The 11,616-nt window shown below is 52.3% G+C and overlaps 2 protein-coding genes across 2 annotated transcripts; both read right to left on the bottom strand.

Annotated features, from left to right (window-relative positions):
- Positions 1 to 330: 330 nt before the first annotated feature.
- On the bottom strand, positions 331 to 1,228 carry Ppy (pancreatic polypeptide). The gene is made up of 3 exons (XM_013031941.1): positions 1,038 to 1,228; positions 476 to 547; positions 331 to 355 (listed from the first exon to the last, which is right to left on the bottom strand). The coding sequence occupies exons 1-3, from the start codon at positions 1,226 to 1,228 to the stop codon at positions 331 to 333; spliced, it is 288 nt and encodes a 95-aa protein (XP_012887395.1).
- A 4,527-nt stretch (positions 1,229 to 5,755) lies between these two features.
- Pyy (peptide YY) lies at positions 5,756 to 6,839 on the bottom strand. Its single transcript, XM_013031987.1, has 3 exons — positions 6,779 to 6,839; positions 6,167 to 6,354; positions 5,756 to 6,054 (listed from the first exon to the last, which is right to left on the bottom strand). Exons 2-3 carry the CDS (start codon positions 6,352 to 6,354, stop codon positions 5,952 to 5,954), a joined length of 291 nt encoding a protein of 96 aa, XP_012887441.1. The 5' UTR covers positions 6,779 to 6,839; the 3' UTR covers positions 5,756 to 5,951.
- Positions 6,840 to 11,616: the final 4,777 nt, after the last annotated feature.

Raw genomic sequence — 11,616 nt, 5'->3', positions numbered from 1 at the left:
TGACGAGTGGCTCACTGAGCTTGGAGGTGTCCCTGCCTCCCTGGGGACCGTGGTTTGCCCTCTATGAAGTGAAGCTGATGAATCAGGTGACTCAGATACCCCTACAGACATTCTGGGTCATTTATAGTAGCCCTTTTCCACTTTGCTTCCCCTCCCCATTTCCTGTACCCTTGCCCTTCTACCCCCACAGACACAGCGAGGGGCCATAATTTTGATTTGCTTTATTTAGCACATGTAGGATCAGGGAGCATGCTTTGGTTATAAACCAAGAGTACCAAGTAGAGAGCTGACTTTTCACTGCCACGGAATCACAGGAGACAGGGAGAGATGCTACAAATCCATCGGGCTGAGCCCCCTGTGAGGAGACATGTAAACTGACAGTATGCTGGGCCATCTTCGACCCTTTAGGAAAACTGCCCTGGTCCCCTGTTCTCTCTCCCACACTCCCATTTCAGCCCTGGGAGCTGAAACTTACCTGGGGGCAGCTGTCTGGGAGGCATCCCAACCCCCCTCGTCCAGCATGTCCTCCTTTTGTCTTTTCCCATACCTAGAGAGAAGAGGCAGCCAGGGCAAGCATTGTGCTCAGATGCAGCTCACCTGCCTCATACCTCGCCTTATGCCCCATACTGCCTGAGGCACACAGGCCCAGGCCACTCAAAGAGACTCTCCAGAGCCATGATGACTCACACCTGTAATCACTGAGATCTGGAAAATGCAGATTCAAGGCCAACTTAACCAAAAAATAAATCCACTGGGCTCCATCTCCAATTAGCCAGCAAAATTCCAACTGGAGCTGTGGCTCAAAGGGTAGAGCACCAGCCATGAATTAGAAAACTGAAGGAGAGCTCAAGGCCCTGAATTCAAACCCCAGTAGCAACACACACACACACACACACACACACACACACACACACACACACACTGCTTTCCTAAGAGCAGGTCTGGAAGGAAGGAACTAGAGCTAAGAATGGAGTCATGATCACATATTGTGAGTTCCCGGACTCAGAGGCTGGGATTTCTCTCCCTCTCGCACATACCTAGGCCTGGTCAGCATGTTGATGTATCTGCGAAGGTCAGTTGCATACTGGGCCATCTGCTCTGGTGTAGCATTGTCACCTGGGTACACAGGCTCCAGGGGGGCTCCCCAGGCACCAAGAAGTGGCTGCAGCAACAGAGCCACACAGGTGGACAGGAATAGCAGGGAAAGACAGTGACATGCAGCAGCCATCTGAGGAGCGAGGGGACATTTGCAGATGTTCCTTTGCCAGGAAGAAGGACCTGCTCCTCCCGCCCAGCCCCTAATTGTCATCCATTTCTCCAAACCCAGCCTGGGGGTAAGAGGCAAAACAAGGGATCACCAGCACCTACCACCACCCACAGGGTAGAGGACATGGGATGGATTTGTGAAGTCAAAGACAGAAATCTGTGGCCATGTGGGTCTAGTTCTCCTCCGTCCACTTTGCCCAGATGCAGAGTAAGACAGAAGAAGGGCCTTGGGGCTCTCAAAGGTTCCCAACTCTGCCAAGCACAAACTTCTACCACAGCCCCAGGAGGCCCCCAAGTCCCGGGCAGGCTGAGCACTCACCCTGAGTCCTGAGTGAGTGGGTATTGGGCCAGGCGGGCACTTACTGTCGGCCAGATGGGTCTCCCTGTCCTCAGCAGGGCCCCTTTATAATCCTCAGCCAGCCCCCCCCCAGAGTCCCCGCCTCCTGTCAGCCTCTCTCACTCCCCAGCCCCTGCCCGCCTCACTGTCTCCCTGGTGCCCACAACACCAGCACTGGGGCCAAGGACAGAAGGGGGCCGGGCAGTGTTCACCGTGCCAGATTAACAGCAGAATGAACAAGATTGGGGCACAATAAAAGTCTTCCATGAGTCCCTGTCCTCCTCTGGGCACCAGAACCAGTTTGGCTCATGAAGGACAAGATTCTTGGACTTCAGAATAACCTAAAGGTTCTGGTTCTAGCCCTATACAGCCCCTCCTGCCTCCTCAAGTTCAGCCCAAGTCACCAACCAGACTCCCTTAGGGCACAAAGTTGAGGCAGCTGCTCCAGGACTCCAGGGATGAAGGATGGAGGCTCTGGCCTTTCCTGGATGCAACTAGAACAAGTGACAAGAAAGGGACCTTGGATTAGACCAGTGAAGAGTGGCGACCCAAGCAGCATGGAGAAACCCATTTGATGAGCATGAAGCGTGCAGAGTAAGAGCATGAGGGGTTCACTATGAGGTGCTCACTTCTGGTAGCATTTTGTCTCCCAATCTGGAGCCCCATTCCCAGAGTGTGCCAAAATCCAGCATCATCTGTGGAGTCTCAGACCGTCCAAAGTGCTGTCAGTTCAGTGTCACCTCGATGGATCCCCACAACAACCCATTTCACTGACTCAGAAACTGAAATCTGCTCTGAGATGTGAAGAATCTGACTCCAGGCCACACAGCCTGCCCATGGAATAGCTAAGTTTGAAATAAAACCTTATCCCAAAACTTACACTTCAACACACTGCTTTCATTGCCTGCCTCTTAGCTGTGCTGAGAGGCACTTAGCTCTTAGCTGAGGTACAAGGAGGATAGAAACCCTTGCTCAATAACCCCCCCCCATGGCTCATGTCTACGTGGGATTCCCACCCCACTCACCCTGTCCATCCCCCAGCAGAAGCTTCTAAGGCTTCCTTTTCAACATGCCTACCTAGCCCCAGACCCTTCCCCAGCGCAGGAAGGGGCTGTCATTGGCTGTGTCCACCTTGATGCTTGAGTAGGCAGCACAGGATCTCTGTCTCACATCTGGAAGCATCTGTGTGGGTGGGGGAGGGGAAGCATTTGGGGAGTGGAGGGGACAGGCCATCCCTGATACCTCTGAATCTGGAATGGTGGGCTCAGGGTTCCGATAGGCCCCGGCCCAGATGCTATCTCTGCCATTGGCTAGCTGTGTAGACTTGGGAACACAATTCCTTTAGCCACTCTATGTTAAATGTCTATGTTCAATTGATGTGGGCTCATCACATCAATTTGTTAAGTCTCAGTACATCTGGGCACTTCTCTGGGCCTGAGTTTTCTATGGTACAAAACAGGGGTGGTTTGCTGTTGGCTGGCATTCAGGCCAAGCAGCCTGCGTTTTGGCAGGTAAAGGCTGCAGCTGCCACTAGGGGGTGCCAGGCCCCAGGCCTGGTTGAAAGGGATTGGCCTGGCACAGGTTTAGAACCTGCTGTAACCTGCTCTGGCCACTGGCCATTTCAGGACCCAATTCGACCACACAATCTGTGAACCTGGGGATTTGCTCAAGTGCGAGAGCCATTTTTATACTTCTGTCACGTCACAAAGGTAAACCGCTTTGCCAGTGCCCTGCCCAACCCCATGGCCTGTAGACAGGAAAGGGGGTTCTTGCCAGTGCTGGGATAGAGCAAGCGCTATAATAATGAGACAGGGCTGGATGCTGGTGGCTTCTGCCTGTAATCTCAGCTACACAGGAAGCTGAGATCTGAGGATGAAAGTTTGAAGCCAGCCTGAGTAGGAAAGTCTGTGAGACTCTTCTCTCCAATTAACCAGCAAAAAACTGAAAGTAGAGTTGTGGCTCCACTGGTAGAGCACTAGCCTCAAACAAAGACTGGGAAGGTGGCTCAATGGTAGAGTGCTTGCCTCACATGCATGAGGCCCTGGGTTCGATTCCTCAGCACCACATAAACAGAAAAAGCCAGAAGTGGTGCTGTGGCTCAAGTGGTAGAACACTAGCCTTGAGCTGAAGAGCTGAGGGACAGCGCCCAGGTCCAGAGTTCAAGCCTCACAACCAACAAAAAAAAGAAAAGCTAGCCGGGCGCTGGTGGCTCACGCCTGTAATCCTAGTTACTCCGGAGGCTGAGATCTGAGGATTGCAGTTCAAAGCCAGCCGGGGCAGGAGAGACCGTGAGACTCCTATCTCCAGTAAACCACCAGAAAACCGGAAGTGGCGCTGTAGCTCAAGGTAGAGCGCTCGCCTTGAGCTGAAGAGCTGAGGGACAGCGCCCAGGCCCAGAGTTCAAGCCCCACGACCGACAAAAAAAAAAAGCTCAGAGACAATGCCCAGGCCCCGAGTTTAAACCTCGGAACCAACAAGTAATGGTAATAAGGCTGTAAGTGGAAAAAAAAAAAAAGACTGTGAGTGGGACACCCCAGAAACACCTGGGCCCCCAGGGCAAATGAAGATTGATGATGGTGCAAAGGGAAAGAGGTCACCTCTCCACACCCAACATGCTCTCAACTCCTTCCTGCTGCTGAGGAAGGAACCAGAAGCAAAATGTGGTGGAAAGTGGAAAAAGCAAAAGAGAGACTAATTTCACCCTCCAAGGAATGGCTTCCGGGAGCTGCCCCTTATCCCAAAAGATGTTTTAAGGCTAAATAGAAGGAAAGGACTGGGTGGGGGGGAGGGATAGAAGCACATGTGGCCTAACACAGAGCATCAGACTCCACACAGGCAGTGACCTAAACCAAGCCCTCCACCTACCCACCTACCCCCTGTGCTCTATCTGAAGGAAGGCTGAAGGGAACACTGGGGTGGGGGGGGAAGGATGAATGGGACACACCTGGAGGTCTCTAGCATAAATAATGTCCAAGCAGGGGCCTCCCTGGCACCTATGACACTGCCAGCTCTATAGTCCTCTCTCCTTCCAGGGTCATTTAGCTGTAAACTGTCCTGCAAGACCCCCACCTTCCTAAAAGAGTTGATCTGAGAAGGAAGAGTCTCAGAGGATTCAGGTTGGAGCCCAGTGTAAACAACCATAAGCTTGTTTGTTTGTTTTGGTGTCAGTCCTGGGACTTGAACTCAGGGCCTGGGCTCCATCTTTGAGCTTTTATGCTCAAGGCTACTGTTCTACCACTTGAGCTACAGCACCACTTCTGGCTTTTGTTGGTGATAAGAATGTTGGAGAAGTTGGAGATCAGAATGTCACAGATTTTCCTTCCTTGGCTGGCTTTGAACCACAATCCTCAGATCTGAGCCTCGTGAGTAGTTAGGATTACAGGCGGCAACGCTGGGGCCCTACTGCAACTTTAGACCTCAGTGTGTAGTGGGAGGGAGCAGGAGGGGGAAACACTGGAGGGTGTCCCTATGGCCTTGTCACCAGAAAGGCACAGTTAGTAACCAATGCAATAAGTGTGATTCGATCAAGGTGGGGACACCCTTGCTGAGGCACAGAGGGCTTTGATGCCCCTATTGCCCCTCTCACTCAGGGGATAGGGGACCTGAGATATCATCTGCCTCCTTTGCCACCTCCCCCCCTCCCCCCCCCCCCCAGTGGCTCTTTCTCCACCACCCCACCCCACCTTAACCTCCGGCTGTTAAGCTTCTCAGGGAGCCTCCCTTTGCCATTTTCTTGTCTTTATCTTGGCAGAGCTGGGCAGCTCCATCCCCAGCTACCCTCTGAGACTGCCCTAGCTAGCTCCCTTCCTGACCTTTCACTAACTTTCATCTACCACCACCCCCCCACACCCAAGGCCTAGAGTTCCCACCATTGGGTCCTTTGTCCAGTGTCTTGTTGGGGTGCTGTCCAGCTCCAGGCTATGAGCAGAGGGAGCCCCTCTCCCAGGCCCCACCTAGTACTGGGCACCTTTTGTTATTTCTCTGGCTCTGCTGAAACCGCCACGCAGGAGAAGGGAAAGGAAATACAAATGCACACATTGTGCTTTGTGAAATTTGCTCTTTATTGAGGGTCAGGGAGGATCACCACACATCCCTCCAGTCCTGGGGCGAGGAGTGCAGGGCACGCAGAAATAGGGTCTCCATCCTGAACCAGATACACCAATGATCTGTGTGGTTCGCACATCTCTCAGAAGGCTCAGGGGTTCTTTACCACGGGTAAGCACCTTCTGGCCTGCTCGAAGAACAGGAAAGAATTCGATTTGGGGAGACGAAGCTGGGAGAAGTGGTGAGTGAAGGCGCCAGGGCGGGGTTCCGTGAGCCAGGCCCCTCCAGGGCCCAGCATGTGTGCTCAGTCGCGGGGAATGAAGGGGAGCGCCCTGGCAGGATGGGCCTCGTGGTCGCTGGAGAGCAGTCTGGAGATGGGAGCATCCAGGCTTTCGCGTTTCCCATACCTGGGGGCGGGGCCAAATGGGCGTGGTTAGATAACAGAATTAGTGGGCGGGGCCCCAGCCAGGCGCAGGGTTCCCTCCACCACCACCCCTGGGGCGCATGCGCTCAGCTCACCGCTGCCGGGTGACCAGGTTGAGGTAGTGGCGCAGGGAGGCGTAGTAGCGGTTCAGTTCCTCGGGGGAGGCGTCTTCGCCAGGAGCTTCGGGTTTGGCGGGGTAGGCTTCGACCAGCGCCCCCAAGCAGGCGAGCAGGGCCAGCAGCACTGTGGCCCTGGCAGACCACGGCCTGCGCACTGTCACCATCTAGGAAGGGGACGGGGGAGCGGGGTCATCCTGAGTCTCCACCCTCCACAGTGGGCGCCTGCGGTTGCCAGCCGCTCAAATTGGGTTCAGGCTGCCATGGCCTTTCTGGGGCTGGTAACCCCACCTGCCACAGCCTCGCCGTACATTCTGGGGCACCAGATGGGGCCCCATCTCTGGCCTCAGTTTCTTCATCTGTCAGAGAGTCCATAGCCTCCATTCCCAGCCTTCCCACTTCCACTCCAGCCCAAAGGGATAGTTGAAGATTACCTTGACCACCATGCTCCTGGATTTCTTCCCACCTCTAGTGGCCCCCTTCCTCTCCACCTCCCTGCTCCTCAGCCCCAGTTTCCCCACAAATGCCAGCCTCAGTTTCCCCCACAAAATAGCACCGTATCAGACCATTCCCAAGTCCTCAGTCACTCACAGTGGACAGCTCCCGAAGGAAGATGAGCAGGAGGTGGAAGGCAGGGCAGTGTGGAGGGCTGGGTCCCTGCAGGTCGGACTGAGGCCTCTGTCAGCACTGTCCCTTCTTTCGGGGCTTATATCCCCTGGCCTAGAAAGGGAGGGGGAGTCCAGGGGGGAGGGGAGCCAGCAGGGAGGGCCCTTCCTCCTCCCTCCCTCCCTCCACCCCTAACCATGGCTGAGTTTCCTCCAGCTAGTACGTGATGTCTGGCCATGCAGGTGCAGAGAAGGCAGCCGCTCACTCAGCTGACTCAAGGTCCCACGGGCCCCCCATAGTCCCCCCAGTTGCAGGTCTAGCCACCTAAGGAAGCCTTTGGATCCAGACTTCAGGGGCATCTCCTAGAAAGAAGGATGTAATTACATCCTTCCTAGCAGGTCCCTAGGTGTGGGGGGGGGGGGGGCACAGCAAAGTCAAAACTTGTCTCCAGCCAGCAGGACCTGGAACAGCTGTTTCCAGAGACTATGGTTTGTATCTTCTCCTCCTTAATGCCTTGGAGAAGGGCCCAGGAATGACAGGACCTGGGGGTGGGGATGGCTTTCTACTGGAGGCAGGATTAGGAGAGTCTGACTTGGCTCCTGACCTTCTATGATGTTATGATGTCCTGGGGAGAAGATTCTCTGGACACCATTATATTCTCTCTCCATTAAGAACTGGGGAGAGGGAGACCCAGCACTTGGGAATTGGAGGCAGAAGGATTCTAAGTTCAAGGGTGGTTTGGGCTACATACAGAGACTGTGTCTCAAAAGAAAAAAATTGCCAGGCGCTGGTGGCTCATTCCTGTAATCCTCACTACTCAGGAGGCTGAGATCCGAGGACTGAGGTTCAAAGCCAGCCCAGACAGAAAAGTCCCCATGACACTCTTCAATTAATCACTCAAAAACCAGAAGTGGCACTGTGGTAGAACTCTAGCCTTGAGCACAAATTGGCTCAGGGACAGTGCCCAGGCCCTGAGTTCAAGCCCCACAACCACAATAAAAAAGCAAAAAAAATTAAAAAGGTGATGGAGGAGAAGGAAGGCAGAAGGCAGTCCAATCTCCAGAAGCAGCTGAATGGGCCACCCATGCATCCAGCCTGGCAATTACAGATCCTGATCCAGCCACACATGCCTGCAGTAGAGCTCCTTCCCCTATCTAGGTGTCATTCAGAGGGCACTGGTGTCTTCTGTAACTGTATCAGCCTGTGACAGCCTCTATTGGGCTCTGGGGCCAAGACCTATTCCCAGGGCCTCAGAAGGAAAGAGAAGGGGAGTAACACTTGTTAGGCATCTACAGTGTTCTTAGTAGTCCCATCTCCTACCCAACAAAGCCATGAGAACATGGAAGCACTGAGAGATCAGTCATGATGCGAACAGGAAATAGAAGGTGGCTATACCCCCAGAAAGAGGCACTGTCAATCCTGAAGATAGACAAACTCCCCTCCTGGCGTGGACCTGGAGCTTCAGAGTTAGTGTAGGAGCAGGGGATAGGAGGCTAAGTCAGGTGCCACCACCCACTCTGACAGACCAGTAGGAGAAGGACCCCAGACTGCCAACCCCTTCAGAACCTTCTCACCTCACCAGAAAGAAAGAGAATTCTGGAAAGTCTCCCATAAAGCTCTTTCCAGTTCCATCTTCCTCATCTGGCCAGAGCCTACACAGCTTCCTGCCCCAGGATGCAGAAGGAGCCATCTTACCCAAGCCCCTAGTTCAGGGCGAGCACCTCCACCTTCCAGGACAGATGGCCCTCAGTGCTATTTTTAGAGCTCTCCTGAGATGAAGAGTCCAGGGCTCCCTCAATCACCTTTTTATGGGTTCAATCATCTGCATTCTCAGGAAATGTATCCTTATCAGCCAGTCAGGATCTGTGTCCCCACCACTACAACCCAAGAAATACCTGGGTATCTTGCTGAGCAAAGGCACAGAGAATATGGGGACAAAGGAACACAGCCCCCATCCTCGGAGGGAGGAGAAAAGTCATTCTTCTTAGGGATCCTGTGTGTCTGAGGAATAAGGCACAGCGCTAGCCTCAGGAACCCTAGTCTCCGTAGAAACATGACCGCATCCTTAGGCAGCACTCCCTGTTTTAGGAAATCTCAGAACAGATACATAAAGATAAGCTTCTGTCTTGGTTGGAGAAGAAATGATAGGAGTAAAAGAATTCCACATCACCATGGAAAGGTAAGAAATAATGTCCACACCGGAACACCAGAGCTGTGAGGACAGCTGGGTCCCTAGAGATCAGGGCCTGCACAAGGACTCTGAAAGCTAAAAGGACAAAGATGCCAGGCGCCAGTGGCACACGCCTATAATCCTAGCTACTCCGGAGGCTGAGATCTGAGGATTATGGTTCAAAGCCAGCCCAGGCAGGAAAATCTCTTATCTCCAATTAATCACCAGAAAACCAGAAGTGACACAATGGCTCAAGACGTAAAGCGCTTTCCTTGAGCTGTAGAGCTGATAGACAGCACCCAGGCCCAGAGTTCAAGCCCCACGACCAACAACAACGCCAACAACAAAAAACAGAAAAAAGATGAGGGAGGGAATCAGCAGTAGCCAGGAAAATAAGAGGTGTTTCTGGTATAATAACCCTAAATAAAAAGAGGTGAAGGATACCAGACACTGTTTGCTCACATTTGTAATCCTAAACACCCAGTAACTGAAATCTGGGGGTCCCAGTTCAAAGCCAGACTGGGCAGACATACTGAGAGACATTTAGTCCCAATTACCTAGAAAAAAAAAAACTGGATGTGGTAGAGCACTAGCCTTGAGTGAAAAAGCCAAGCAAAGGCTGAGGCTCTGAGTTCAAGCCCCAGTACTGGCACCGATTCCCTAAGAGAGATGCACACAGGAAATCCATCGCCCCTAGGCCCCTTTGATCCCTAAGCCTTGTGATACGGGGTCTGAGGACAGATGACAGAAGAGAAGGAAGTACGGAGATGCTAAAAGCTTGGGGAAGGCCTAGATTCAGTGTACAATCCCTAAAGAATTCACTTCCATGTTTAGCTTCAGCATAAAAGTAAACAGGAATACAGATGGCCTCTCAGTGTGGACCAGGAGCCAGATCCCCACCCCTTCCCAAGCTTAGCCTATCCATCATGGCCCCCTCCCTCCAGTTCTACTCCCCAATTATTGGGTACACTGATGGTTTCATTAATCACCATCTCCTCCTGGAAGATTTTATTAATTTGTTGATTAGTAGGGAGGACGTCTGAGCTCTGGATCAATGAGTTCAGCAGCTCCCATCCACACGCCCACCAGTACCATTGACCTATGACTCAGTGGTTGCGAGACATGTCTGGGAGTTGGCCAGGGGAGGGAGGGTTGCTGACATCTGTGAGGGGGGAAACTTTACCACCAAAAGTTACTGTGAACTGGTGACCAGAGACCTACCCAACAACTTGTCCTCAGTGGGTAGAGGGACAGAATCACTGGAGTATTAGTTAGGTATTAGTGGCTCACACCTATAATCCTAGCTACTCAAGAGGCTGAGATATTAGGATCATGGTTCAAAGCAAACCTGGGAAGAAAAATCTATGAGAATCTTATATCCAGTTAGCCAGCAAAAATCCAGAGGTGGAGGTATGGCTCAAGTGGTAGGGGTCCAGCCTTAAGTGGAAAAGCCAAGCAAGAGTGCAAGGCCTGGAGTTCAAACCCTAGTACTGAGCACAAATTAAATAAGCAGCACATGCACGTGCATGCGTGCACACACATGCATGTGCACACACGCGCACACACACACACAAAAGGTTGTGGTTGTCTAGCAAATACAATGCCTTGAGTTCAAGCCCTGGTTTATTTTGTACTGAGCACAAATATCCTCTGGCTTAACTATGTTCTGGTTCTTGGCACAGCACTGAGAAATGAACTCCTCCCTCTACAGTGTCATTAGCCACCTTCAAAGAGACTTACTTCCCTGTTTCCCATGAGCACTGTGAGGAGGGCATGTGGGACCGTGGATGAGTGCATGAGGTCCAGGGTTGCTGCCCATGCCATACTGCACCATGGATTGTGGTTAAAGCTGGCAGGTGAGTTTAAGAGATAGTGATGTTGCCTGTAATTCCAGCTACTCCAAAGGCTGAGATCTAAAGACTGCAGCTCAAAGCCAGGAAAGTCTGTTAGACTCTTATTTCCAATTAACAGCAACAAAAAGAGCTGGAAGTGGAAGAGTGCTAGGCTTGAGCAAAAAAGCTCAGGGACAGCATGCAAACCCTTCATCCAAGTCCCAAGACTGGCATACACGAAACAGACAGTGATTGCAAGAAAGAAGAGGCTGTACTGTTAATGGGAGGAATTTTCCCTTAGCCCACTGCCCCACACTCCTGGTCCTTCTGTAAAGCAGAGAGGCAGATACAAGTGGCATGGTGCCTGCCCAAAGCTCAGGCTTCTCTCTAGGACAAGGAGCAGCAAACTTTCTGTAAAGAACCAGACTTTAAGCCATGTGGATCACATAGTCTGCTCTGTTCCTCCAGCTGCTCTGCTCTATGGCCATTGGAGATTGAAGTAGCCACAGAATCTACCAACAATTGAGTAGGCAGGGTGGTGCGTCAACAAAACTTTCATTATGGACATCGAATTTTACGGAAGTAGCACTGTGATTCAAATGGTAGAATACTAACCTTGAGTACAAAGTGGCTCAGGGACAGTACCCAGGCCCTGAGTTCAAAACCCAGGATTGGAAAAGCAAAAAAAGTTTGAGCTGGGTGCCAATGGCTCATGCCTGTAATCCTAGCTACTCAGGAGGCTGAGATCTGAGGATCATGGTTCAAAGTCAGCCCAGGCAGGAAAGTCCGTGAGACTCTTTTTTTTTGGGGGGGGGTCCAGT

Source organism: Dipodomys ordii, unplaced genomic scaffold (assembly GCF_000151885.1).
Source record: "Dipodomys ordii isolate 6190 unplaced genomic scaffold, Dord_2.0 Scaffold147, whole genome shotgun sequence".
NCBI lineage: Eukaryota > Metazoa > Chordata > Mammalia > Rodentia > Heteromyidae > Dipodomys > Dipodomys ordii.
Note: the sequence above shows the minus strand (reverse complement) of the source record. Positions and strands in the feature narration are given on the sequence as shown.